The sequence below is a fragment of the Lineus longissimus genome, chromosome 13 (genome assembly GCF_910592395.1).
Source record: "Lineus longissimus chromosome 13, tnLinLong1.2, whole genome shotgun sequence".
Lineage (NCBI taxonomy): Eukaryota > Metazoa > Nemertea > Pilidiophora > Heteronemertea > Lineidae > Lineus > Lineus longissimus.
In genome coordinates this window covers 12,213,256-12,240,690 of record NC_088320.1, presented here as the reverse complement: position 1 = coordinate 12,240,690, position 27,435 = coordinate 12,213,256, and the positions used below count along the sequence as shown (strand labels likewise).

Below are 27,435 nucleotides of genomic sequence, written 5' to 3'. Positions count from 1 at the left end.
TAGTTTTTGGAACTATCATCACGAACTGGCACTTCGGTAATCTTGGGGAAAGGGTAAATGCGGCCAGTGGGATTAATCATTATCTAAACAAATATGCCCGACTGTTTATGCTAAAGTGTCTATTTAACATATCTTCGGCTCAGGAATGGGCTCGATAGTTGATTAGATGCTCTCTGAGCTTTATGCAGGTTAAATTGTTTCCAAATTGTAAATTTAACATGAAGGGTGTCAAGTTATAAAACGACCAGTCGTGAATCACTGCACAAATCGAAATAAAGTTTTGTGAGGAATATTTTTATCACTTTTTGTGATACATCACCAAAACTAACATTACAGCTCAAACGATGCATCATATTCCACTCTTGAATGGCCCAGAGGAAAGAGCCGGTCACAACCACTACCTGCAAATAGGCGCAAAAACTGAAGGTCACATTCACCATGTTCACCGGTTTGCTCGAATGTCACATTCACCGGTTTTTCCGAGAGTCGACGATTTGTTCTTAATCATCGATTTCACAAGCAACCAATGAAGTTTTAGAGGAGCAAGTGGACTTTGATCAGATAGAAACTTTATTGGCAAGATTCACTGCTACATTGAATTACCAGAAATCGGGATAACTCATTATGCGTTCCAAGGATTGACGCAGAAAACGTTGCCAAATATGGTTCGGCAATTGGCCATGCCTGCACCAGCGCATCCTTTTCTCCATTTCAGCATCGGATAGCCTACGAATGGCCTTCCTGAGCTGGTCTTCATGTACCCACACGCGCATTTTTCGTAGTTGTCTTTAGTCCTGGCTGTGTTGACCTGGTCGTACGTGGCTACTTGCATACCATCATATTTCTTGCAAGTAGCATCGGCATCGGCGAGACTTCGGACGTTGTATCGACGGCCATATTTCTCTACGGACAGGATAGGACCTGAAATTATCGCCAATGTAAAACGGTACATGAATTGACACGTATAAATGTTCCTTTAAAGGAACAGGCGTTTTTTTACTGTAGTATATTTGTTCCTGAAAGTGCTTTAAATTTACAGTTTGTTGATGGAATTAACTACCTATGTAGAAGAGGAGGCGGCTCGGCAGCCAACAACAGGGTAATATTGCCCTTAAATTAGTAAATTAAATTGGTCCTTTAAATATTCGGACGAAAAAGTCTGAACTCGGTAGTCTGAAAAAATCTGAAAACTATCAGTTTGGGTTTCAGTTAAAACATAGTAATGCAAATACCAAACTATTTGCATCTTTAAAATTAATCAAAGCCAACATATCACTCTAACTTCTTCGGTTTATCACCAAGTTGGTCTCGAATTACATTCTTACGTATTTGGTTTGTCAATTCTGATGCTGTTCAATTAATTCAAATTAACTAACGATGAACTCAAATTCGATATCTCGAATTAAACGCATTTTGAGGAATTCAAGAATGGTTTATCATCAGGCAAGTCACAAAATACAAAGAAGTTAGTCGAGTGATATGTTGGCGAATATGAAGAGAGTTCAGACATTTTCGTCCGAATTCTCTGGACACTCACTCGAAGTGCACCCTACGGTGACTGCCGAGAATGTGCATATGCTAGGTTGCTCTGCAAATGAAGCAACGACGACAGATTCTGGCAAAGGTACTTGTTGCCAACATCCAGGCGATCCATTCTGTCAACAAGGAATTTCTCTGTGCAGGTCTTAAATTCTTTTTTTCTAACTCCCGAGTTCAAAAGGCAAAAGTTCCATAACTTTGGAGTTCTAATAAAATAAGACGCACTTAAGTTTCCGAATGAAATCTCGGTTGCCCAAGTCGTAAATCGTCGTCCTTTCTAATGACAGGGTTTATAAAACTGTATAGTATTTATTACTAATTGATTGTTAATGTTGCTTGAGTTTATTGATTAAAATACAGTGTACCCTCATATTGGAGCCCTGGAATTAAAACTTGTACTGTCACTTTTTATTTCTATTCGTTCTACTCTTTTACTTACTTCCGGTGGTGCAGTAGGTGTTATAGCTTCCTCTGTATCCGCATATAGTGAATCCACGGCCAGCACACCCGGGCCTCCACTTCTGCATAACATAACTAGCCCTCCCGTCCGAGAGGTATCCACAGCTGCACCTTTCGTAGCCTATTTTGAAAGCTGCCATCAGCTCAGCGGGAGTGGCAACCCGCATCCCTGGGGCATATGCCTTGCATACTTGCTGGGCTTCGGCAAGGTTTTTGATTTGGTAACGACCTCTGGATGATTGCACCAAATTAATGACAGGGACGCTCACATCTGAAACGAATTATTCTTTTAGAAATTTATTCAGGACAATTATATTTAGAAGAGGGGCAGCCTAGTAGGCAAGTTGAAATGTCTGAATCAATCCAATTGTCACCCGACACACTAATAAGAAATGTGTTGGATCGAAATATTCATTCCAGAGTAGGGCCAAGGCCGAGCAATCGGCATGATCGGGAGTGTTCATAACGTGCATTGGATCTTCTATCAATTATACCCGTCACCCCCAGCACACAACTTAAAGCTGACGGGTCAAATATTCCTTCCCGGGTAAGACCGAAGCCGAGCTCTCGGAAATATTCGTGATGTACATTTGCATCTTCCACTGAATATACCCATTATCCCCAGTGCACAAATCGAAAGCGAGGTATACTCTGCAGACACCATAGGGTGCACATCGAGAGAGAGAGCGTCCAGAGGTCAGTATATAAAATATTAGGACGAAAAAGTCAGAACACGTTTCAGCTACTGGTCTCCGAACTGTATCGGTTGGGCTTTCATTGAAACCATGGTTATGCAATGATTAACTAAACTAACCAACGCCAACATTACTCTGATTTCTTCACTTTATCATCAGGTTGGTATCAGAATACATTATTGAACTTCTCAAAATGATTTTTAATTCAAAATCTCGAATTTTTGATTTCAATGAGATTTCAATGAGAAAGATTCAATGAGAAAGATATTGAAATATCAAATTTCAATAACTACGTTACAGCATCAAAAATGGCAACCAAAAATTTTAGAATGTATTTCGAGACCAACATAATAATAAACCGAAGAAATTAGAGTGAAATGGCGGCGTTGATTATTTTTGAAGATACAAATAGTTTGTCCAATTTATGTTTGCAATATCATGTTATAGATAAAAGCCAAACCGATACAGTTCGGAGAGCAGTGTTTGAATTGAGTTCAGACATTTTCGTACGAATTTGTTATAATACTGATCCCTGGACGCTTTTAAATTAATGGCATTAAGTAATAAAGTATATACCAGCTTTCTAAAAGTAATTTACTTTAAGTCGTCCATTTCGTTCAAGGTTCATGATATTTTGAATGCTTTTGGTGATGACTGGATTTAAAACATGACTTTCACGACCATTTCTTCCAAGGTTCATGATATTTTGAATGCTTTTGGTGATGATTAGATTTAAAACAGGACTTTAAGTCCTGGTAAACTTTACACTGCCTGTGAAAAGGCCTTTTCAAAATGGCCGAAATTTATTTTCGCAAACCGTCTATAGGCCTCGGGTTGTTTCTTAGCTTTCCAAACTAATAGTATGGTATTTGGAGATAAGCCTATATTGGTCATGAGAGTCTGTCACGACCCTATTCACGCTAAATCATCGGTTATTGAGGAGAAGGCATTGGGGTGTTATTGGAGTAACTATAACGAATCTTACCAAACGCCATCGCCACGTTGGACGCAGCCGCAATCACCATAAACACGGCTAAAATCTTCATGTTCATTGCCAGGACTTTATTCGAGACCGAGCTGAAATCATTAAAACGAAAGAAAATATAACGAGATTCGAACTTTTGCTAAAATGCATTTGTATCATATTGTAGTCGGAATTAAGGTAATAATATGCATTTCAGGACTCGGTATGCAGTGCAGGACTCTTATGTAGATTTCTTTGTTTCTTTGTTTCTTTGTAAGAATATTTTACCAATATACCGCAATTTGGGCTAATGTGTAGTCACCAAACAAGTGACTTTTCTTGCCAAGATAATCGGGCAATCGCATCATACAGGGTGGTCCAGAAAAAACGCAACCTGATACTTCCTCTACCAGGGGGTTAAAACCATTGATCCTGAGTGCCTGGCCTGTTCGCTCATTCTCATCGAGTGTTGGGGAATGAAAAGGATCAAGCATATTGCCTGAAATTACTACAAGCGAATCGAGGCGCACCATCGAAAGAGTGCGGGGGGGGTCGGGGTGTGACAGCGGATATAGCCCCCCTGGAGTCATAGTCCGGTAGCATTGTATTTGATCAATTAAGCAGCATGATCTATTGTACCGCTAACCCTAACCAAAACATTTAGCAATGCGGGCTATTGTTACACGGACTATCAGCCCTAGGACTACTATCCCTTGCACACCGGCACAACAAATTTGACAATGACTATCAAACAATTACCCAAGAGTTCTTCTCCCCGCTCATTCACTCGTGCGAACACGCAATGAATGACAAATGTTCACTCGCTCGAGGGGTTTAAATAAACTCAGGGTGTATTAGCATACATGTATTTTCAATAACCCAATGGCCAGCCAGAAATGACAGCGCTGATATGGAAGGGTTCCATCCAAATTATAGCTCTTATCTGTCCAAAATTAAAACACTATCACGCAACATTGGCAATCCATCGCCACGTGGTCAATCACGACTGCCATCCATAAAAATAGACGACCCTCACTAGTCATTTTTTTTATCGCCTCATGGCCACCAACGAATGACTTCCATCTACTGCGAGACTCGCTGCTTCTTTGCAGATATGGTAGCCTTCTACCGTAACAGCCCTTATCTGTTACTAAATGACGACCCTCACTCGTCAAACTTCATCGCCTCATGGTCAGCCACAAATGACTTCCATGAGCTGCGAGACTCGCTTCACCATCAAAGCACAGTGTAGCGCCTGTACAGTGTACAGGAAGGTGTACACATTACGGCGATACTTAATAACAGAGCGGAGGAAGATCTGCACACCTAGGCGAACAGACAATGAATGACAAATGATCACTCGCTCGAGGGGTTAAATACTCTCAGGGTGGGGAATCTTTCAAGGAGAAGAATGATACCAAGATCGCCCGATTTGGTTCAGTAGTTTTTGGTTTAGAGCCTATTGTGCCTATTGTTTGAAGCACAGACAGGCTTCATTTACGCATTGGAAAAATCGAACTGTGCCGGTAAATTGAACTTGGTAAGTAGGTGGATTAAATGTTAGGTAATAATACTGATATGAGATAATGATGATAAGGTTCCCAGTGACCATTTGCAACTGAGTAAAGGTCGTGTTAGCATGGTCAGGCCTCAGCACACTGACCTACAACCTGGCCAAGGGACTCCAACCTTGCTTCACAAAAACGTCTCTACAACAAAAACTACTAAACAGAATTGGTCGATCTTGGTATCTTTATCCTCCCAGAAATATTCCCCATCCACTGGTATCAATGGTTTAACCTTCTGGAAATGGAAGTATCCAGTTGCGTTTTTTTTCTGGACCACCCTGAACAAGGTTATTAGCCATATTGCTCACATGAAAGCTATTATTGTGCTTGTACACATCTGCATGTGAAAGGACCCGGAAAATGCTCTGTGCCAATTTTAAGCAAACATGTACCTACAAAATCTACCAATTTGCCTTATTCCTTATAAGCATTACATATTTATCATGCACCAAATTCGAAATCAACTTTTAAGAAATAAAGTCGTGTAGACCTGTAGACGAGAAAATCGAAAGGCTGCATTCTGCTGCTATCAATATTTTTGTTACGTGCAATAATTTCTCCTCTTTCGTCATAGTTTGGACCATAGTCACTTTTGTACCAGGCGGAGGAAGTCACTGCTAGCCAAAACAAACGTCAATATAGGCACAACGAACAAAAGAACATGTGGTGTGCGACCATGCAGTATTTTCTTTGCCTCTTGTTTGTTGTGGCCAGCAGTGGCTTCCTTCGCCTGGTGTAAGGGCCTCTATTCATCAAGTTAAAGTGTCGAAAATATTTTATCATAAATTGCTAATCAGTAAAACAATAGTCGCTTGCAAATGAAAAGGCAAAAGTAAAAATATTAATGAATCGAGGAAGTACGTTGTTGTTCTGTACTGAATACATATCGTATCATTCATGCGAGATTTTCATACCGTATTATCATGGCATAATTGAATTTTTACTTGAGAAAATACGTTTTATTAGGCCTCTGACTGTTTGGAGGGAAAATATTCAGCCAAACCTAGGATTTTGAAAACATGAAAGGTAGAAACTTACCGTGAAATACAACTTCTGTATCGTATTTGTGATGATGAGTGTTCCCATACGGCATTTATACTGAAAACGACGGAACAGTTAACGGGAGATTCAGCTTTTCATTGGCTGGTCATGAAATGCTACCCTGTGGCATGATATTTCTCGACCATTGAAAGCCATCGTCTGACTCTAACAGCGTCACCTTGTCATTGTCCTTGCAAAACCATTATTGGACCATCATAACTTGGGTAATTTTTTTCAAATGTATTGAATGACGGATTGCCGTAAGATGAAGTGATTATTATAGAATCGTCTGAATGATAAATGAGTGGTATTCTACCATGATCATGTTGATGTGCGATGAACCGTATAGTTTGTGGTATAAATGTTGCCCAAGAAAAAATACAGGTATTTGCATTTTTGTGGCTCGGGCAACACATATTACTTCCTGCTGGGCCTTTGGAAAAACTTTACTTTGTATCAAGATGGAAAGCATTTGGAGAGACAAAATACTCGTAAGATCTTGGACCTAGGCCTTAGACGAGACACTTACTTTGTGCTCGGATGCGGGGTATTTTGCAAGACAGATTACTTCCACGGCATGAAAAATGCCGTTAACCCCTTGCGTTAACCCAAGTTTACCCATGGAGGAAACGTGAATTCACCATTGGGTAAGTCTAATGGATAAACATGCCGGATTATCACTAAAACTTCATGGTCAATGAGCCTTGTGAAAAATGTTTGCTAGATCTGCATCAAGCCTATAATCATGATTGTTGGATAAAAATAAACGTGGAGGTGTGCCATGAAGTCCATGCATAATGCCTATAAATGCATCTGGTATGCGCATCTTGCTATGTATTATAGAGAAAGCTGCCTATTTTTATGTAGATGAATAAAACAAAAATATATAATGCAAAATTATATCTCTACGATAGGTTTCATATATATATACATATACTGGCTTCCAATGAATTCGCTTTGAAACTAAACTTGCACCGAAATCGTGCATGTAGCTCTGTTCACTGTGACATAATGGGTAACCATTAACCGTTAAGGTTTCAAAGGTACATGTACTAGTATTTAAAGATGATGCTACAACTTATCATGTGATAACCTGTAGCTGATCCGTACATGTGTGTAGCTTTCCAATGACCCTATTACTAGGAACGGGTTACCAGATGATTTACACTGTTGCGTTCCTCCATTTTAAAGGCCTACGCCATTCGTTAAAATTATTTGTGTAAATACATACTAAATATAAATTTCAGCATAGTCTTTCTGTAGACAGATATTCAAGTGATGTTAATACAAAGCTTCAACAAATTCGTATTCATAATAACTGCTCTATGGCATCGTGTATTAGTGAATTTCCATTTAACTGGATAACAAGTACATAGAATTACGAACGGTGGACCCATTTTTACAGGACATGACTTGTGTTTAAATGGTTTTTCAGGGCAACTGCATATAGATCTCCTGGAACATGCCGACTCTCTCATCAATTCAATATATCAAACAACTGAATGATGCCTAGCAAGAAATACCATGATATTTGATATTCTTACAAGAGAATCCCCAATCTAGCAAGACCACTTTGAAACAAACTTACTATTACAAACGCATAGTTTGGTATCATAAACGCAATTTGAGTTCAACTGGAATAGTCACTACAAAAGCCGTGAGTTCTTTTGCAATGTCAAGAACTCACAATCACTTTCGAGTGCCTAACTATGGTACCCAGGCGATATGTTACTCCAAACTATTAAGATGGGTCTTATTGGATCACTGTGAAATCCAACATGGTCGCCGATATTGCCGCCACGCCTTCAAATCAAGTTTAACTTGCTTTAGAATTGAGCTACATGGTGGCCCAAAATTATTTTCCCTCACACAGTAGTAGTATAGTATGTTTTTTTCGACCTCCAATGTGGTGGATCCGAGTGGTGGATCCATGATTGAGGCGGGAAATTAAAAAATTGGCGTTAAAAATTCAAAAAATAGTTCTCAAATGGATAAAAGGGTTACGGCCCATTTCGCCTACTCCCATTTCGCCTACTCCCGTTTTGCCTACAAAATGTGGTCATTTCGCCTCAACCCATTTCGCCAACTACCATTTCGCCTACTCCCATTTCGCCTCCAACCCATTTCGCCTACAACCCATTTCGCCTACTTCTCATTTCGCCTAAACTCATTTTGCCTACTCCCATTTTGCCTACTTCCCATTTCGCCTACTTCCCATTTTCAATTATGCTGTAGTATGGTTTGCCCAGATAGTGGTACTATAAAACTTTGTGGATAGTTTGTAAATATTTTTAAGTGGGTGTCTGCTAAGACAAAAATATTGACCGGACTGAAAGGCAATGCACTCTGGATTCCAGCGCTCATGGGCCATAACATCTCAGACAGAGGAAACGAAGCAGTCCCCTCCAGAGCCCCAACCACTCTGAACCTTGTAGGGAGAACCATTGTGCTCTGGGTCAATCTCTGGAGCAAAACTCTACAGGGTGGGCCAAAAAAGTGTCCCTAGAAGGACCCAAGTTATAAAATGCAACTGTCCTATTCACATTTAAAATTGGTTCCTGGGACCATAACCTGTCCTACCTGACCTCATGCTTGTTACCCAATCCCTGTGCAAGTATTGTAATGCCCACCGCACATTGTCCAATTTTTCATCCAATTTTCTGAAAATGCTGATTCATGGCTAATGCCTTGAATATTAAGGCCCGTATTGAGTTCCTTATCCAGCATATTCAGAAAATTGCATTAAGTATTTGACCATGTGCAGCAGGCATAAGGAACCGGACAATGTTTTGGTTCTGGCCTACTCCCACAATCTTAGATAATCAATTATTGCCTGGCAATAATCAATTATTACCTTAGGGAGCACGCTTCTGAGCACCCCGTACACTCTGTTGCTATCACCTTCACTGTCCCCATTCTTGATGCGGCAGAGACCTGGGCCCAGCAAAAAGGCAGGGACACTTTTTTGGCCCACCCTGTAGTAGGTATACGCCTGCCCCATACCCATATACAGGACATATAAAATGTCCAAAAATGCTTAAGAAATATGCCTTGATATCACATAGTAGGCAAAATGGGAAGTAGGCGAAATAGGAGTAGGCGAAATGGGTTGAGGCAAAATGGGTATTAGGCGAAATGGGAATTAGGCAAAATGGGAGTAGGCGAAATGGGTGTAGGCAAAATAGGAGTAGGCGAAATGGGTGTAGGCGAAGTGGGTGTAGGCGAAATGAGAGTAGGCGAATTGGGATGATACCGATAAAAGTGGCCGCGACAAAAAAAAACGGCCGCTCGGCCGCGGCACATTGCCTTGGCCGGCGAACCGAAGACGAGTCGAGCATGCTGCTACAGGCGCTGGGCGGCCGGCCGACAGACTCGGAGATGGCACGAACTGCCCGAAACTGAAAAACAGCAGGGAACACTTCCTCGACTTGGGACTCGACCGACTGCTACGGCCGAGCCGCCTTCACCGCCGACTCGTCTCGCACGGGCACGGGCCTCGCTCCCTCAGAGCATACGCGGGCCGGTCGCCCCGGCCCCGCGCGATTGACGAGACGCGCAACAGAGTACGGTGCGCCGAACTCTCCGCCTTTCACCGAATCCTCCGCTGCTTCTCCGACCGAGGGTTTCATTCATTGGCGAGTTCCTCGCAAGGGCACGGGCCTTGCACACTTGTCTGCCTTCCCGCACTCACATTGCCCTGCCCTGCCCTGCCGGACCCGCCGAGTTTTGCAATGTTGACAACTTAATTGGACGGGCGCGACAAGTGAATAGTACGTCTGTTTTTATCGACATCCATGGTGAATGTGATGAGAATAGATGCACTACAAAGGGCTTTATGTAGAATATTTGCTGGTAGAATTATAACCACCATGCAGGTGTTCATTTCTGGTTGGTAGTTCTTGTGTACAAACCTGGCCGACTCAATGACGCTCTTGGGTAGATCAAAGATTGGTTTTGGGTAGATGTCTTCATCCTGGAGCTTCCAATACTTGGTTACATGTTTTCAGTTAGTGCAAGGGTACAATGTAAGCGGGGACTACACTAATTATCATCAATTATCCAAATACCTCATTTTACTACAGACATGCGGGAATTAGTCATCATAGCCATCCATAGGTCTCATGCTCTAAACAAATATTGCATAACAGACAGTCCGTCCCAATAACCTTTCTTGTATAATTGCTGCGTGAAGCAAATTGTGAAGTAAATGTGCAAATTGTGAAATTGTGAAGCACATTGTGAAGTAAATGTGCAAATTGTGAAAGAAATGTGCAAAGTGTGAAGTAAATGTGCAAATTGTGAAAGAAATGTGCAAATTGTGAAGTAAATGTGCAAATTGTGAAACAAATTGTGAAGTAAATGTGCAAATTATGAAAGAAATGTGCAAATTGTGAAGTAAATGTGCTAATTGTGAAACAAATTGTGAAGTAAATGTGGAAATTGTGAAAAAATGTGCAAATTGTGAAGAAAATGTGCAAATTGTGAAACAAAAGCTCTTGTCATTGTAAAAGTTTTTCTTACTCATCCTAGTAACACTTTCTGATATATTGTCAGTGTTTGGTAGACAACAAAAGAAGATGAGACCATTATTATTTTCATACCATTCCAATTTGCGTAATGTTATAGCTTCTTTTACGATGCAACTGGGTCCTATATTGGATTACATCATAATGGAATACTGTTCATGCAATTAGAAGACGAGTCGAGCATGCTGCTAGGCCCTGGGCGGCCGGCCGACAGACTCGGAGATGGCACGAACTGCCCGAAGCTGAAAAACAGCAGGGAACACTTCTATTCCTCGACTCCCAAGTAAATGTGCTTCACAATTTTTTTATTCCAAAAATCCACAAAAAGTTGTCATATATTGCCTTTCAAGCCGTCATTTTGAGGGTGTTTATGCGCAATATTTTGACAGCGTATTAGAAAATAGATATAACCTTTTTCTGTATTTTGATTGAACTTTGTTTAATCAGGTTTTTTTCACTTTTATCATGAACAAAACGGAGATTTGAAACATGCTCACAGACATAGACATATCTCAGGGTTTTAAAGAATCGACAATATTTCCTATTCCGAAAGATAAAAGAAAATCGCTGAAAGACTCTGACAATTATAGAGGGATGATTACTCTCAGCAGTTCTTTATGTCAAAAAACGAAAAGTTTTTCTCATCTTGTGACTTACAATTCAAGTTTAAGAAGAAAATGTCCACTACACAATGCACTTTTGTCTTTAAGGAGACGATTCAATACTATAGAAACAAAGAGACTGGTGCTTATTCCATGTTTTTAGATGCTAGTAAGGCATTTGACAGAGTGAATAATATTAAATTATTCAAGTTACTACTAAAAAAAGGTTGTTGTCCGATCGTAGCTAGGTTCCTTGCTATCCTCTATACAGACCAAACAGTTAATGTAACATGGAATGGTCACAGAAGTAGAAATTTTGGAGTGCGGAATTGTGTTAAGCATGGGGCGTCCTTTCTCCTATACTTTTTGGTATTTACACTGACGAATTATTATCAAGGCTACACGATTCAGGTTACGGCTGCTATATAGGAAATCTGTTCATGGGAGTACATGTACTTGCATTTTTAATCCCACAAAAATTCAACTTGTGTATTCAGGGGAAGGAGTAGATATTCACCCCACATTTGTATGGGCGGGTCAAGTGATTAATGTAATACTATGGGCCACTCATCTTGGTCACATTTTTGGTGAAGATGATGACGTCAGAAACCTTGAGAACGCCATTAACGTATTATATTTGAGAGTGAATACTTGGTTGCTCAATTCGGTCATTGCTATTCAGCAACAAAATATAAGTTATTCAAGTCCATCGCAATGGCACTATATGGATGTGTAATCCGGAACTTTACCCCCGGAAAAATAGAAAGATTCTGCGTTGCCTGGCGGAAATGTGTAAGAAAATTATTTAACATTCCTTATATGACACACTCTAATTTGCTCCCACATATTTGTGAAGACTTGCCCCCTGACCTATAGCTCCATGTACGCTTCTTATTATTTTTAAAGCAAGGAGCGCTAATCCTTTCCTAAGAATGAGCGGTAAGCTTGCCTTTTGTGGAAGCAACTCACATGTGGCAAATAACATAAATGGTGTGAGTGCAAAGGCAGGCACCATTAAATATGATATCATGAACAAATATTTAAACAAACATGATTTTCATAGACACGCAAATGTCAAACCAACTGGCAACCATTTCTACAGTTGAACGATATCTGTCAGGAACAGGGACCTAGTTTGATGTAAATATGCTGAGTAAAAACGATGAAAAGACCGAAATGATGCTCTTTGCATCAACACATTCACTCAAGAAAATTGACCATGTGGTTCTTTAAGTTGGTGACACCCAAATTACATCTTCGAGTAGTGTGCGCAACCTCGGTGTCATGTTTTACACTAGCTTAACCTTGGAGCAGCAGGTAAACAGTGTTTGCAGGTCAGCTTACAATCAGCTAAGACTCATTGGTCAAATCAGGCGTTACCTCACCAGGGATGCTACCAAGTCACTGGTGCATGGGCTAGTTATGACACACCTTGACTATTCGAGGGTCTTATGCAGAAAGGTGCCAAGTGCAATTTTTGTCAAAAATGAGTTATGCCCACCACGATGTAGACTGGGGTTAGATTTAACTTGTCTCAAAAAATCAGATCAAAACCTCTATAACTTTTCACATAATTGCTTAAAAACAAAACCTGCCAAGTGCAAAACAGGTTTTCTGTTTGTGCAGAAAGGTGCTAAGTGCAATGGTGTTTACGCAGAAAGGTGCTATGTGTCACTTGGCCCTTTCTTGCATAAAACAGATCTGGGATTTTTTCACCATTCTGCACTTAGCCTTCCTCGTCCTTATTCTATGAATAGTATTATCTTAATTAGGACTAGACCTGCCACACAATATGTTTCTTTCAATCGAAATGATTGTTTATTTAACAACTACAAGCTTATCATTGATGTCTAAGGCACCAATTTACTGTTACATCTTGGTTTAAAGGATTATGCTTAATGGGCTTTTCCTGTTTTTCTTTAATCAAGAGATGGATTAACAGAATGAACTTATGCTGAATAATTTGTGTGGGAGTAGTGAATACCTGGTTTAGGCAATGATACATGTACACTATCTAGCCAGCAATCAGATGGGATGAAGTCATCTGTGCAGCATTCTCTATCGCTTTCTGCACTGAATATCAGTTCAAATTTATTTGAAAATTCAATACTTCACAGACAACATCAGCTTTATTAGCTACCAAATTGTGATCAATCAGGTGAGTAGACCAGAAGCCATATTCTCATCCCTTTTTATTTACCTTTGCAATTATTTTCTGACTTAATTAGAGTACGTAACTGCTTTATACGGTATACTGCGAACACCATCTTATATGTTTGCTGTACTGACTAAGTTCAGGCAGGGAGGTTTAATACAGCAACAACCAGTTACCTTAATGGTTAGCGATTGATTGTGAGTTTGTCAGTTTAGATAGTGGGTGGCTTTTTCAGTAATAATGTGTTCCTATTCCATAGGCCTATTCTTTTTTCAGACAACTGAAGTTCGATTTGCTGACGATAAAAATGTCCCATCTTCACGCAGGCTTACTTAACTAATGAATACAGCCATTTAGAGGATACTAGTATGGAGCATATTATTAGTAGGTCTAAGTGCTTGCTTCCCATTTTGTAACGCAAGATAATTAGATGCATGATGCAATGCTACAGGCTCCCGACTTAGATGCTATCAAGAGTCACCTTGTACAGAGTCATTGCAATATACACGGTACAATGGGTTGAGTATAACCAAGGTTTTGTCATGTTGTTGTCATGTTTTCATCCAGGCTCGAATAAGGACAGATGATACCTCCAACCAATTTGAACAAAACATTTTCTAAACATAATCATTTATTTCAGAAGAAATGGCCACCGGAGACGAAATTTGGACTGATGGTTATGATGACACCACTCTTACCCACATCTTCGAAGAATTGACATCAAATGAAACAAGCCACGCCAATCAGGATCCAAGTAGTCGTATTGATAAGCCTGAAATGCTATCATCAGACAACCCGGCTGATGAGAATATTCATGCTGTCAGTAACGCTGACAAGGTGGCCCACAAAGACCAAAGTTCAAGGACAGATGATACCACCGATCATGCTGCCCATAACGCTGACGAGATGGCCCACAAAGACCAAAGTTCAAGGACAGATGACACCACCGATCATGCTGCCCATAACGCTGACGAGATGGCCCACAAAGACCAAAGTTCAAGGACAGATGATACCACCGATCATGCTGCCCATAACGCTGACGAGATGGCCCACAAAGACCAAAGTTCAAGGACAGATGATACCACCTTCCCCAAGCTTCCCCAGGGTTGAGTCACACTATACCAGAAAAGACACGAAGAAGGAGTACCTTGGTGCGGATCTTAACATACGCAAGATGTACATGGAGTACAGACTCAAATGCACAGAGGCAAAGATTTCCCCAGCTTCAGAAGCAACATACCGGAAGGTATTCAAAGATGAATTCAATTTTTCTTTCCATCATCCCAAAAAAGACCAGTGTCAGACATGCAATGCCTACAGGGTGAAGGTTGAACAGAATATGTTTACTGAAGCAGAAGAAGAAAGTCAGAAACTACACATCAAGCGGAAGGAACTGTCTCGGATTGAAAAGGCTCAAGACAAGGAGCGCGCAAAAGAGGACGACAGCTTCTACAGTGCTACATTCGATCTTGAGGCAGTGTTGTATACCCCTTGTTCAAATGTCAGCCAACTCTTTTACAAGAGGAAGCTCTCATCCTACAATCTCTCAGTTTACTCTTTGGGCAATAAGAGGGCAACCTGCTATCTTTGGAACGAAAGTGAAGGACGACGAGGTTCATGTGAAATTGGCACTTGTCTCTTGACCCATATTCGTTCACTTTCATCTGTGAAAACGCATGTTTGCCTTTATTCAGATTGTTGCTCTGGGCAGAACAGAAACCAGTTCATCGCAGCTGCTCTTCTCCATGAGGTTCAGGTGAATGACAGTGTAGAAGTAATCGACCAAAAGTTTCTTGAAACTGGCCACACCCATATGGAATGCGACTCCATGCATTCAGCTGTTGAGACCATGAAGAAGCACGTCAACATCCAGGTGCCCAGTCAGTGGGATAACATAATACGACTGGCAAGAAGATAGAATCCCTTTCACGTTGTGCCCCTCAACCATACGTCATTCTTTGCCTTGAAGAAATTAACTCAAGAGTCATGCAAGAACATGAAGACTGACACAGAAGGAAATCGTATGAACTGGCTGAAGATCCGTCAACTGAGGTTTATGAAGAGTGAGCCTTCAACTATCTTCTTCAAATATGGCTTTGACGAAGAAGGGTTCCACTCCATCAAAGTTGCGGGGAGAAGAAGGAAGCAGACCACACCGCCAGCACTTGAGAAGCTGTACCAAGAGAAGTGCACGATATCTGCCGCCAAGAAGAAGGATCTACTTGCCCTATGTAAATCCTTAATTGTAGAACCAGAACACCATGCCTTTTACTCAAATATTAAAGCTGACAATGAGAAGGTTGACCGACTTCCTGAACCAGATGCGTTCGAGACAGATGAGGATACAGACATCGAATAACTGATTGCTTTGGTGATAAGAGTGTCATCGCCATACAGTGCTACTTTAGAAAGGCCTCGGACACCTTTTGCACAGAGTTTCCATTCATCAGACTAAAATCCTAAAATGACCCCTCATTAACCATGTTAACCAAGCACTCCCCGACAGTGGTTATTTAGTGAATGTGCCTCCAGACTTAGATCAAGTACCCGGTTTGATATAGTTTAAAAACTCACAGACAATTTGGCTGTAGAAGGATATCCTTCCAAATACAGAGATGCCTGCCTCCTGGCCTCGGCATCTTGAAAACTAACTGCTGGTAACTTAACTCTTGGACTTTGTAGTTCTAGTACAAGAACAGGAAGTGTCAAATGTAGGCTTTCTTTGATGCACTAAACTGCCAGTTGGGACAGTGACATGTAACTTCAATTGACAGCACCATTTCACGAATGATCCTGTTGTCTATGCATTGTTATTAAGGCTGAAACCTGGTCTTCAATGTAATACCTAATTGTATCTGATGAGTATTGGCTCATTAGACTTCTTTGTATTAAAATATTCATCTAGAAAACACATTTTATCCCTAGTTTCTTCATTAGAAGTAGTCACTTAGCACCTTTCTGCATAAAGCAAAACATCACTTTTAACGAAATTGCTTCATGCAGAAAGGTGCTAAGTGCAATTTTGGCTCCTATTACGCAATATGCAGTCGCTGACAAAAAATATTGCCCTGAGGAATTTGATACAACCTATAGGTATATTTGTACCATGAATTATCATCCAAAACTCTCATATACTGAACACAGCAATAATCAGACTTTAAACCTCATTTTCTCTAAAGTATGAAAACTGCACTTAGCACCTTTCTGCATGAGACCCTCGTATTGTAACTCGTTGCTCTACGGTGTCACAAAGGCTTTGTCTGACAAGGTGCAACGTGCCCAAAATACCACCGCGAGGATAATCACGCGTACTGCGAAATTCGCCTGCATATCGCCAGTCTTACGTGAACTGCATTGGTAGTTGATAAAGCTTGGAATCAGTGAAACCATGTAACCAGTGATAAACCTTGGAATATTCAGTACTAAACCGTGGAATCACTGTGCAAGTACTGCGTGAAATCGGGCGCGTTCCTTCCACGATTTATACCCTCCCAACTGCCACTCTCGTCCCAGCTGACTTTATTGATAGCAATTTGCCAGTAGTTCCAGAATCAACCTTTTTGTGGAGGATGACGTCATCATTGAGTGAATTGGAAATGTGTTGTTGTCGTTAATAAATAAACTTATATTCATGACGGGCCGCCATTTGCAAATATCTAATTATTGCTCTTCGATGAAAGCAAAAGTAAGCTTTTGGGATTGTTTTGTATTCCATATACTAAAATAAAACGTTTTTATTAGAAGAATCATTTGTATATATAATGCTCTGATAAAGCTCAGTAGATATGACAAACATGCACACGTGAATAACTAAAAAATGGGTCTGTTATGAGGTGATAATGAAGTAAATTAATTTTGATGCATTTACTTTACCATCAACCAGCATGGCAATTAGAAATACTAATAGACTCATGCTGGTTATTAATATAAAAGTTTAATTTAGAATTGTTATGAGGGATACGTTGATTAAGGGATGACTTTTTGGAAGGTCGCCACCTCCCAGTGGTCCAGAGAGCCAACACCCTGACATCCATCCAATAGGAATCGAGATGGCTGATCACATGTCATCCAATTAGTCTGCCCTTATTAGCGTGGCCCTCCAGCCAACGCCTCAGAGACGACCCGACCTGATATGTGAGTGTACGTAAACTAAAACCTGAAGTGCAACAAAGTTCAGAAAGAATACCGGACTTCTTGTTTTTCTTGGTCACTTGATCCTGCCCTCACTCTAGCTAGTTCCCTAGGAGCCTCGAGGGACTCCGCAACATGTCCGCTTAGAACTGGTTACATCACGAAAATATCTCTACATCCCTCGATGTGTACATGAATATGTACGAAATCGCTCACAGCGAAGGAATTTATTCACATTTTTCATCTCCAAACCCGGCTAAAACCTTCGGTAATAAACCTTCATCTCCGTTTCTACGGATAAGTGCCAGCCGGTACTGCATGATGTAGTCAATCTTCTCTGTATCACCCTGTATGATCACACCACTCCGTAGTTCAAATAGACCCCGTGTGGTGGCGTAGTAAGCGGAGCGCTGATTGGTCCATATTATGGGTGTGTGGTGGGCGTGTCGTAACGTGCATGTCTATATTTGGGAGATCAGTAATGTAAACTGGAGGCGAGGTATGACTGAGTTGTTCTAAAATATAGATTATTGAATCGGATATGCGACTAATTTCTAAACTCCCGTCAATTCCGATCTAATCATGTAAATATCAGCTCCAAATATTGATTCGTAACCACCTTAGGTTCAAATTGCATCATTTCATGTTTTTATGCATTTTTAGGACTGATTCCAAGGTTAATCATTGGTTTCAAGGTTTCACTGGTTCCAAGCTTTATCACCTACAAATTGCATTGGCTGCCCATTGTCAGTCGGGTAAATTTTAATATACTTCTGCTAGCTTGCAAAGCCATGCGAGGACAGGCCCCCAAGTACCTGTCTGACTTTTTAGAGATCCGTCAGTCACGGCGAGTACTTCGATCAGCAGATACCATCTCGCTAGTGCTCCCGCGCACAAAGACTAGATTTGGCGAGCGTACATTCTAGTGTGCCGCAGCAGCACTCTGGAATGACCTCCCTAGTAATATTCGAAATGCGGACTCCATCACAACTTTTAAGACACTCCTCAAGACCCACCTTTTTCAACAACATTACGAACATTAGAATTGTTTATTGTTGTCAAATACTATACTTCTTATAGAGACTCTGTTTTTGTTAAGCGCCTTTGAACGGCCCAATATAGGACTGATAAGGGCGCTATATAAATGTGATACATAGATAGATAGATAGATAGAATCTGACTGATACAGCCAATGTCATCAAGGACATGATCAGCTTACGTGACCACAGAGACCACACATTTTTTGATAACGACGAAAGTAATTATATACTTCATGACTTATGTATCAACTAATTTAAGTAATAATTACATGTATGAACTTTACATTATGGTTATAGGACAATATCCATGTTATGAACATGTCTAACGACTTCGGTATTTTGCAACTTTGAACAACTTAATGTATAGTCATTCACTGCACGGTTCTGCATGTTTACAGGTTATTTCATTTACTGCACAGCCAGCACTGCATTGCACAACTTGATGTTAAGTGTACTATCCGTGTACGAATAAATAAATAGCTATACTGTCTTCTCCCACTTAACCGAGCGCGGCTGAATCGTAAAATGACTAAGTCCAAATGAATAGGCCGATTTTACTGGTGGCAGGCGAACATTAGAAAGAACAGCCACAGCTGATAATTGACTCCATTTTCGTGGGGAATGCCAATGTCTTCCACGTAAGTGGATAAAAGACATGAACATTGACATGGGGTAGTCCTGTACTGAATGAATGAATACAATACAACTAGCGTCCTCGTTGTATGCCTATAGTGTTGGTTGACCAGAAATTTCTAATCTAGTGTCTATGATAAAGCCAGCTTCATGGGTCTGCAGAATGTCCCAATAAAGAAGTCTTGCTGTCAACGAATGAATTAAAGAACAGATTTACTTATTAATTTACCAATCAATTTTATTATCCAAACGGGATTTACACGTCATAATCAATAACATCATCATCCTCTTCTCCTTCCGAAAACTCAATTCCCTCAACAAACTGCTCAAGCTCATCATTTACCATCTCTACCCCCTCCCCAACTTCGTCATCGTCCTCAGGAACTAGGCCACTGGCTCTCAAACCCTTCATAATCGTCTGTTGTGTGACCCTTTCCCAGCCGAGGATGATCATCCTCACCACATCCCGCCTGGTGATCCGCTCACAATGTCCTTGATCATCGGTGTGGCTGATTTTCCACACTTTCCAAATGGTCCTCAGGTGACACTTGAAGCTCCTGTTTACGGTTAAGTCCAAGGGCTGCAACAGCGAAGTACATCGTCCTGGGATAAAAGTGTCTGTCCCATTCTCTGCGGTGATTGCATCACGAAATTGCTGATTTCGATGCGCCGGATACCTGTCTAAAAGTAACAGGAACGTGGCCCCTGCTACAAATGGCACAATCAGGGCCTGCAACCACTCGATTAGCGATTAGTGTCGTGCCCAAACCCTGTGGACTACCAGTTACCTGGAAAAGCAAACAACAAGTATGAACATTTACATTACTTTTCTGAACAGTCAGACACGCACAATGTTTTGGTTGCATCCATGACAAACCTACAACAATCTTAGTCAAAGAAGTTCTGATTTTCCTAAAAAATACTACCATTAACTAGAATGTCTGAACGTCAATGACAGCACTGATGACGTCAGGTACCTGTCCTGTACTACAACCACGGACTTGTATTCAATGCCGATACTCGCTCGCACTTTGTCTGGAGCATCCGCCTGGAGCTGCCGAATGACGTCACCATCTGGTGTCAAGCCTCTGAAGTTGACCTCGGCTCGTCCTTTTCGTCCGTCTGTCGTAACTACTAGAGTCACCGTGCATCCAAGTTTCGGGTTGCCTTGGGATGATCTAATGTCAACATTCTGGAATCCAGTCGCTTCCATTGTTGATCTTGGCACCATATCAAACAACACGAACGTCTCATTCATGTTCATGATGACATCAAAATCAGCGTCTCTGATGAGGTCGGCAAAATCTCCCCGGTAGTCGGCAACTAAAGCCTGGGCGTTGTCAGGTAACCCCCTTGAATCGTTGGTCTTCCTTCGATAGCTGATGTGTTTTCTGAAATGGAATTTGCATATTGTTAAAATTCACCGAATACAATCCATACGTTAAGGCCGATCCATGCAACAGCGGAATAAAGCTCACCTTTCCATAAAGTTGCTAAGCCAATGTGCAGATGCATGGAAAAGGTATAGCAGGGGTTTCTGTTCTTGTCTTTTGGCCTTCGTTTCGTTCAGAAGCTTTGCCCAGCATTGCCGAAATTCTCTTCCAGCTTGCCCTTTAATATCCTCAACGGAAACAGGGAAACCAAGTCTTCGGCGCTCAAGGAACCAGGTGTTCAAATTGTTTTCCATTTCGGGCCACTGTGCTGAAATCAAAAAGCTAACACGTTTAACATCTTTGGAAATATTGATTGGTGATGACCACTGGTATGAACGAAATGTTAGTCCTAAGAATAAAGGTCCCTGGAACAATAATACTGATTGTTAAAAGCATGGTCAGGGTCAGTCGCTTTGATGTATCATGCGACTTATTCTTCCGTCCATGACACAGAAGCGGACTTATTCCAGCCAGTATAGGCCAACAAAGAAGGAAATTCATTTAGCGAGGAATAGAATGCTTGAAGAAAAACTACCTTGTGGATCAGTTCCGTGTTGCCGTTGTCTCCTCCGTCTTCTATGGTCTTGAGTTGATTTATCTCTGAGGGCAAACAAGTCATCATGTGTGCTTATCGAACGTCTAAATGTCTGCGGTGCTATGCGGTGGTGTCTAGCACAGGATGTCGCAGTTTCAGGATGACGTAATCCTATAGCATGCTCCAATTGGTATGTCTCGATAAGGTCAATCTTCTGATTGAGACTGTAGCTTTTCTGGTGCCTACGTGCACCCGGTACAACTTGGTTAGCATCATCTACATCATCATCATCAGTAGTGGTATCAGGGTCAGGGCTGTCAACATCATCTCCATACTCCATTCCATACGTTAAGATCATCATGGTGCCTGCTAGGCCTACCCACAAACTCCATCGGATTGCGTGCATCTTACCAGAAGAACGTGGTCAAAGCAAGATGGCAGAAAACAATTGTGACATTTGACACGGAAGTTCCCTTTATTGGATTTTCCCCTCAAGAAAACGATTCCATAATCGATTAGATAAAATAAATTCATTTAAAAGACTCTGGATCGGTCAACCATTTACATGGACTTGTAATAGACTTACGTAACTTCAATAATCATCACCCTGACTACAGGGATTACTGGCCCTGGCCGCGACTGGGCGTTATTGAATTGACAACATTTACAAGATTGTCTTCCTATATCCATTGATCACTATAATTGGCTGTCATATTGAATGTTTGCAGCCCACCCGTAAAATACTACAGACTGCCATGTTTCTGGACTTAGTCATTTTCGAGCTCCTGGCGCTCGGTTGAGTGGGAGAAGACAGTATGCCGATTGTACTCTTACGCTACCTACTACATAGACAACGTACATCCTTACTTAGTTTTATAGAAGCATTTGATTAAGCTACTACACATCAAGCTTTATTCTTTGTAATTAGAGCACAAGAGACAAACAACTTAATGAAATGCAATTAATGTCACAATATACAGTAGCTTGGCAATGTGATGCGCAGTGAAGATAATTAAACGAACATTCGGTTTTAATTAGGAGAGAAACGGACATTAAACTCACTCTACCCTGTAATCAACTGAACACAGTGTCTAATTATGTTCATCAGTTACGCAAACTTTACCCCTGTTAGCTGGTCTAATCGACTACCTAAGTGAACACGGGAAGCCACTGTTTTTGTTTACTGTCCGTAATTGCGTGGCAATTGGACTAAAAAGTCACCATGGCCGTGTCCACAATTCGGAGTAGAGAGGTGTCCGCCCTACAGAGGTTTTGGTTAAAGCAAATGACTTAGAAAAATTAGGGACTGAACGAACATGTCCGTAATGCGGAGGTGTCCGCCTCGCAGAGGTGTCCGGCAGGGGAGGTCTACTGAGATATGTTTCAAAATGGCATAAACCCTGAAACTGTTAATTTAATGATTGAACTTTAGTAATAGACTTCAAAGTAATTTCAATACATTCAATTTCACTTCACCTGATGATTTAAAGTACCGATTTAATCTAGTATTACCTTAAGTTTTTAATTGATTAGTAAGTTTAAAATTGATTAGTAAGTTTACATGAAGTTAAATGAACATAACTTGGGGTTACTCAAAGAGGCCAAATGACTGTAAGAGAAGAGTTTTACAGAAAAATAGAAGAAGAAGCTACTGGTAATCCCATTATTGGTAAACCAGTAATTACAGTTGATCCGGTAACGTTAGTTCCAAGATCTACCAGTATGACTATCTACCAGTATGACTGTGACTATGACTTCGTCAAGAGAGCAAGGCTCGACTTCGTCAAGAGAGCATAACAAAGTAGCAGGAGCGAAGCTCAACCCACTACTGGTAAGCCAGTTCCTTGCATAACTCGTCTGGACGGACACAGTCCTGAGAACAGAGTTCGAACAGAGCCAACACTAGATTCTAATTTTTCTCATTAAGTAAATGCAGGAAGGTAATAAGCTTTATCCTGATTTGATTAGATCAAAGGAGAACGGACCTCAGAGTGTCCGACTTCAACAAATCAGTGATGTAAAGAAGTTCTTTGAAGAGGAGATTGAATTCAGAAGAAACATATTTTTCAAATACAAGAAAGCATTTGACACGATTACTGGTATTAGCCATGGTCTTACTGTTGTAAGTGTAACGGCAGGATCTGTTGGTATTTCAGCATTAGCTGGAGACATAATTGCACCGATAGGTTTAGCTTTGGGTGGTGTGACAATAGGAAGTGCTCTTTTTTCCTCATTTCTAAGTTGGCAGAAGAAGAAGATACTTAATAAGACAGAAAAACATGGACGATAGGTATGCTAGCCATTTCAACTTAACACTGTCAATGATTTAGTTCGTAAAGCCTTAAATGATTCACACATCTCTACAGAGGAATTCAGCTTAATTCTAAAGGAGAAGGAGAAGTACATTTCAATGAAAAATGGTACATGTATCAAAAAGAAATTAAGTGAGAGCCAGACTGGAGTTGATGTAGAATCCCTTAAGAAGACTTTTTTAGAAGAAGGAAAGAAGCTAGCACAGACAGAGATGTTAGAGAAACTGAAAAGCCAGTAACAGGATCGTCAGTTTCTGTAACGCCAGTACATGGAACGTCAGTTCCTGTAACGCCAGTAACAGGAATCACTATCACTACTGTCAAGCTACATTACCATCAGCATCTCCTTACACACCACATTAGTTAATTCTAGACCCAATATTGTAAATTTAATAACGTTTTATTCATCGAAATGGATAGAAATAAGAAATTTCATTGTGATACATGAGACAGGTATATTTCATATACCAACATGGCATCTCATAGAAAAACCAAGGGTCATCAAACTAAAATGGAACATCAGGGTAAACCTAACGTTCCAGGTCTTAAGTCTATTACTATGACTTCGTCAAGAGAGCAAGGCTCGACAATGGATAAGAAACTTGCATTTGAACAGAAGAATTAGATAACATTAGAAAAGTTGAAGATATCGAAGTAGTAAATGAATTTGGTAAGCCTGTTGTCACTATTCGTCTTAACATTGACAAACAAGCAAAACAGATTTATGAGAACAGAAATAAGTTGGAAGAGGTCCTATTCAAACTCAATGAATACCATCACAAAATTAGTATCTCGGTTTTTGCAGAATTTTCTAGATCTGGACAATGTCATGAGAACGGAGTTCAAACAGAGAGCTTCGCTCGATCCGGACAAAGTCCAGAAAACAGAGTTCGATCTGGTGAAAATAAAAAACGTTGTACACCCCATTCAGTCTCCAATGGAAAGCATAATTTTGAGGAATCAGGCAATTTATGCCATGACAAATCAGTTAAACTACATGTACATTAAGGCTCAGATTGAGGAGAGGTATTTTCAAGGAATTGGTTTGTCTTTAAATAAGATAAAGTCTTGTGACCTTACAGAAAATGTGTAAAGGTGGTCATTACACTCAACTATACGAAAGCCCAGAGAGCCCATCCGAAATTTGAGAAATCCGAAATCCGAAATTTGAAATCCGAAATCGGAAATTTGAAATCCGAAATCCGAAATTTGAAATCCGATATCCGAAATCCGAAATCCGAAATTTGAAATCCGAAATTCTCAAAATCCTCAATCGCTAGGAAACTTTTAGCCAATCAAATAAAGTGTAACATATTAGTACGTTGCCGTTACAGTCATGGAGAAAGTAAAAGTAATCGACGAGACCACCGGTGGTTCATACACTTTTTTCTGCAGAATCAGCTATTTTCATTGAATGAGTTAGGTAGGTTTCACTTCAAGAATACCTCTTAATGTTAAAAACGGTATTTTGATGTATGCTTTGATGTATATGCCACATATGATAGGTTATAATACGAAGCCTCTCACGTGTAGGCTACCTGTCCTATGCTATGCATGTTCTTTGGGCGTATAATACACTGTGCAGTTGCAAGCATAGGTCTGTAGCATATAGGCCTACTTTCCCCCGAGGTCAGAAAGAATCGAAACAAGGACATATGTTGACAAGTAAATGGTGTAAGTGATATACCAGGCTGGTGTCTACCCTTTCCCGGCAGAGATCAGAGATAGTTGATATGGATCATACAGCCGTCTATTACTTTACAATGAAGATAGTTGACTAGGTGAAAATAACATTCACCTAGGTGAATAGCACCTAGGTGAAAATAGTTTTCACCTAGGTGAGAATGGTATTCACCTGAGGATAATATTCACCTGGGTAAAAATTATATTCACCTTGGTGAAAATAATTTTCACCTAGGTGAGAATGGTATTTACCTGAGGATAATATTCACGTGGGTAAAAATAATATTCACCTTGGTGAAAATAGTTTTCACCCAGGTGAGAATGGTATTTACCTGAGAATAATATTCACCTGGGTGAAAATAGTTTACGACTGTGGGTGGAAATAATATTCATCTTGGTGGAAATAATTTTCATCTGAGCCCTTCTGTTGGCTCAGGGCCGAAGTAGCAAGGTTTCTCTCACTGCCCCCTGATGTAGACGCAGGTAGGTAGATCTTTGAGGACAACAAAAAATGTTTCTGTATTTCACTTACAGGGCAGCCATTCCCGGGTGCATCATCGTTAGCTTTTACTGAACAAGCCAATGGAGAAAAAGAAAAGTATGTTGTATCCGCCGAAGATAGTGTTTTCAAAGTGCCACCTGGAGGGTGGGAAAAGGCCGGCCGGAAGCAAGGAGGATACCGCGGTGACGTCACGGCTTTTCCAAGATGGCGCTGCATATTGTAAACAAACTCGATCCACGGCCAAGGGAAAATCAAGTCATCAAAAAAGTTAGATTTTTCGCATCAAATCAGACTTATTAGTACTTTTCTGCTATGAAATAAGTCTTCAGACAATAAGCTATCATTTGAATAATGAAAAGTGCTGTTTTGATGGTGGAAAAATAGGGTTTTTTAAACCAAATAGCCGGGCACCGATCTTCCAAAATTAGCGATGGTTTCAAATAGTCTCCCAGATATGGGGCAATCTCTTCATTATCATAATGGGATTTGGAGGCATGTTTACAGATTTTACAAGTTCGAGACCTGTAGGACCTAAAACTCGCATAGATCCCCATAGATCCCCTCTATTTGTCGAGTTAGCGCCCCTGTAAGATCATGCATTTTCGGACACTAGAACGAAATCTTCCTGCAGATATCGCGGTTTCGGTGATGATTTAAGGAGAAATTGACTGTTCTTAGAGTTGTATGGGACAGAAATTAGTTCATACTTCATGAATACATGAATATATTATGATATGGGCGGGCTTCTAAGTCAAAACAATAACAAACTCAACTGCATCTCTACTGTATATTGCGTAGTGCATTGCCTAGTGTATTTCGTAGTGTATTTTAGCGGAGACATTATTTCCGCACTTTGGCCACGCCAAACGTCTTTTTTATTCGTGGAAGTTAATCTGCTCTGTAAATTTTATTTTACACAGGAAGAATCCATACTAGGTATTGCAATATTTCATGTCTATTGGTGTTTTTGTGTACAGGAGCGCACCAGACAGTGAGACGTGGAGATGTGTTCAGTGCTGGTGCTGTCAGTAGACTGAATCTGATTGGCCATAGCGATCACTAATATGGGTCGGGATCACGTGATGTGACGTCACCGCGGTATCCTCCTTGGGCCGGAAGTATTTTGTTATAAAAGGTACAAATTATTTGATATCGAACTGATTAACCACTTGAACCCAAGCAAGTCTCAGGCAAGTCTACGCATACCCTAGCGACCCAAACGAAAAATCCCAGGACTTTTTTATTTTGGCGGGCACTAGCCTTGTTAGATTATTTTTAGGCACTGTTCATTAAAGATGTGCAATAAATGATGCTATAGGGATATCCTAACGTCTTGCCCTCAGATGCTTGGAAAATGCATATTTAGCCATTTTTATTTTTCTGTGGGAGAGGGTTAAATACGGCCCTGATAGCATTCCATTCAGAAATTCACGTATGACTGAATGATGCCGTATCTAAATGATATATAATTCTCTCTCAGGTGCCAGCGGCGGAACAACAAATGATGCTAAGATTAAAGACATCATGAAGACAATAAGGCTTGGGAAAGGGAAAGGATTTGTAGCAAAGAAACAAAAGACTACACTTGAAACGACAGTAGGCCAAAAGGTGAGTTGG

General features: G+C 40.6%; 1 protein-coding gene across 1 annotated transcript; it reads right to left on the bottom strand.

Annotated features, from left to right (window-relative positions):
- Positions 1-552: 552 nt before the first annotated feature.
- Positions 553-6,356, bottom strand: LOC135498219 (brevican core protein-like). Its single transcript, XM_064788430.1, has 4 exons — positions 6,264-6,356; positions 3,679-3,770; positions 1,979-2,269; positions 553-921 (listed from the first exon to the last, which is right to left on the bottom strand). The coding sequence occupies exons 2-4, from the start codon at positions 3,743-3,745 to the stop codon at positions 623-625; spliced, it is 657 nt and encodes a 218-aa protein (XP_064644500.1). The 5' UTR covers positions 3,746-3,770; positions 6,264-6,356; the 3' UTR covers positions 553-622.
- Between the last annotated feature and the right edge of the window lie 21,079 nt (positions 6,357-27,435).

Bases quoted from the DNA above. Each gene is read 5' to 3' on its own strand.
- LOC135498219 (XM_064788430.1), bottom strand. From the start codon at position 3,745: ATGAACATGAAGATTTTAGCCGTGTTTATGGTGATTGCGGCTGCGTCC. The intron at 2,270-3,678 runs GTAAGATTCGTT...AATTCGTTTCAG, and splicing joins CAACGTGGCGATGGCGTTTG to ATGTGAGCGTCCCTGTCATT. The intron at 922-1,978 runs GTAAGTAAAAGA...CGATAATTTCAG, and splicing joins CACCTACTGCACCACCGGAA to GTCCTATCCTGTCCGTAGAG.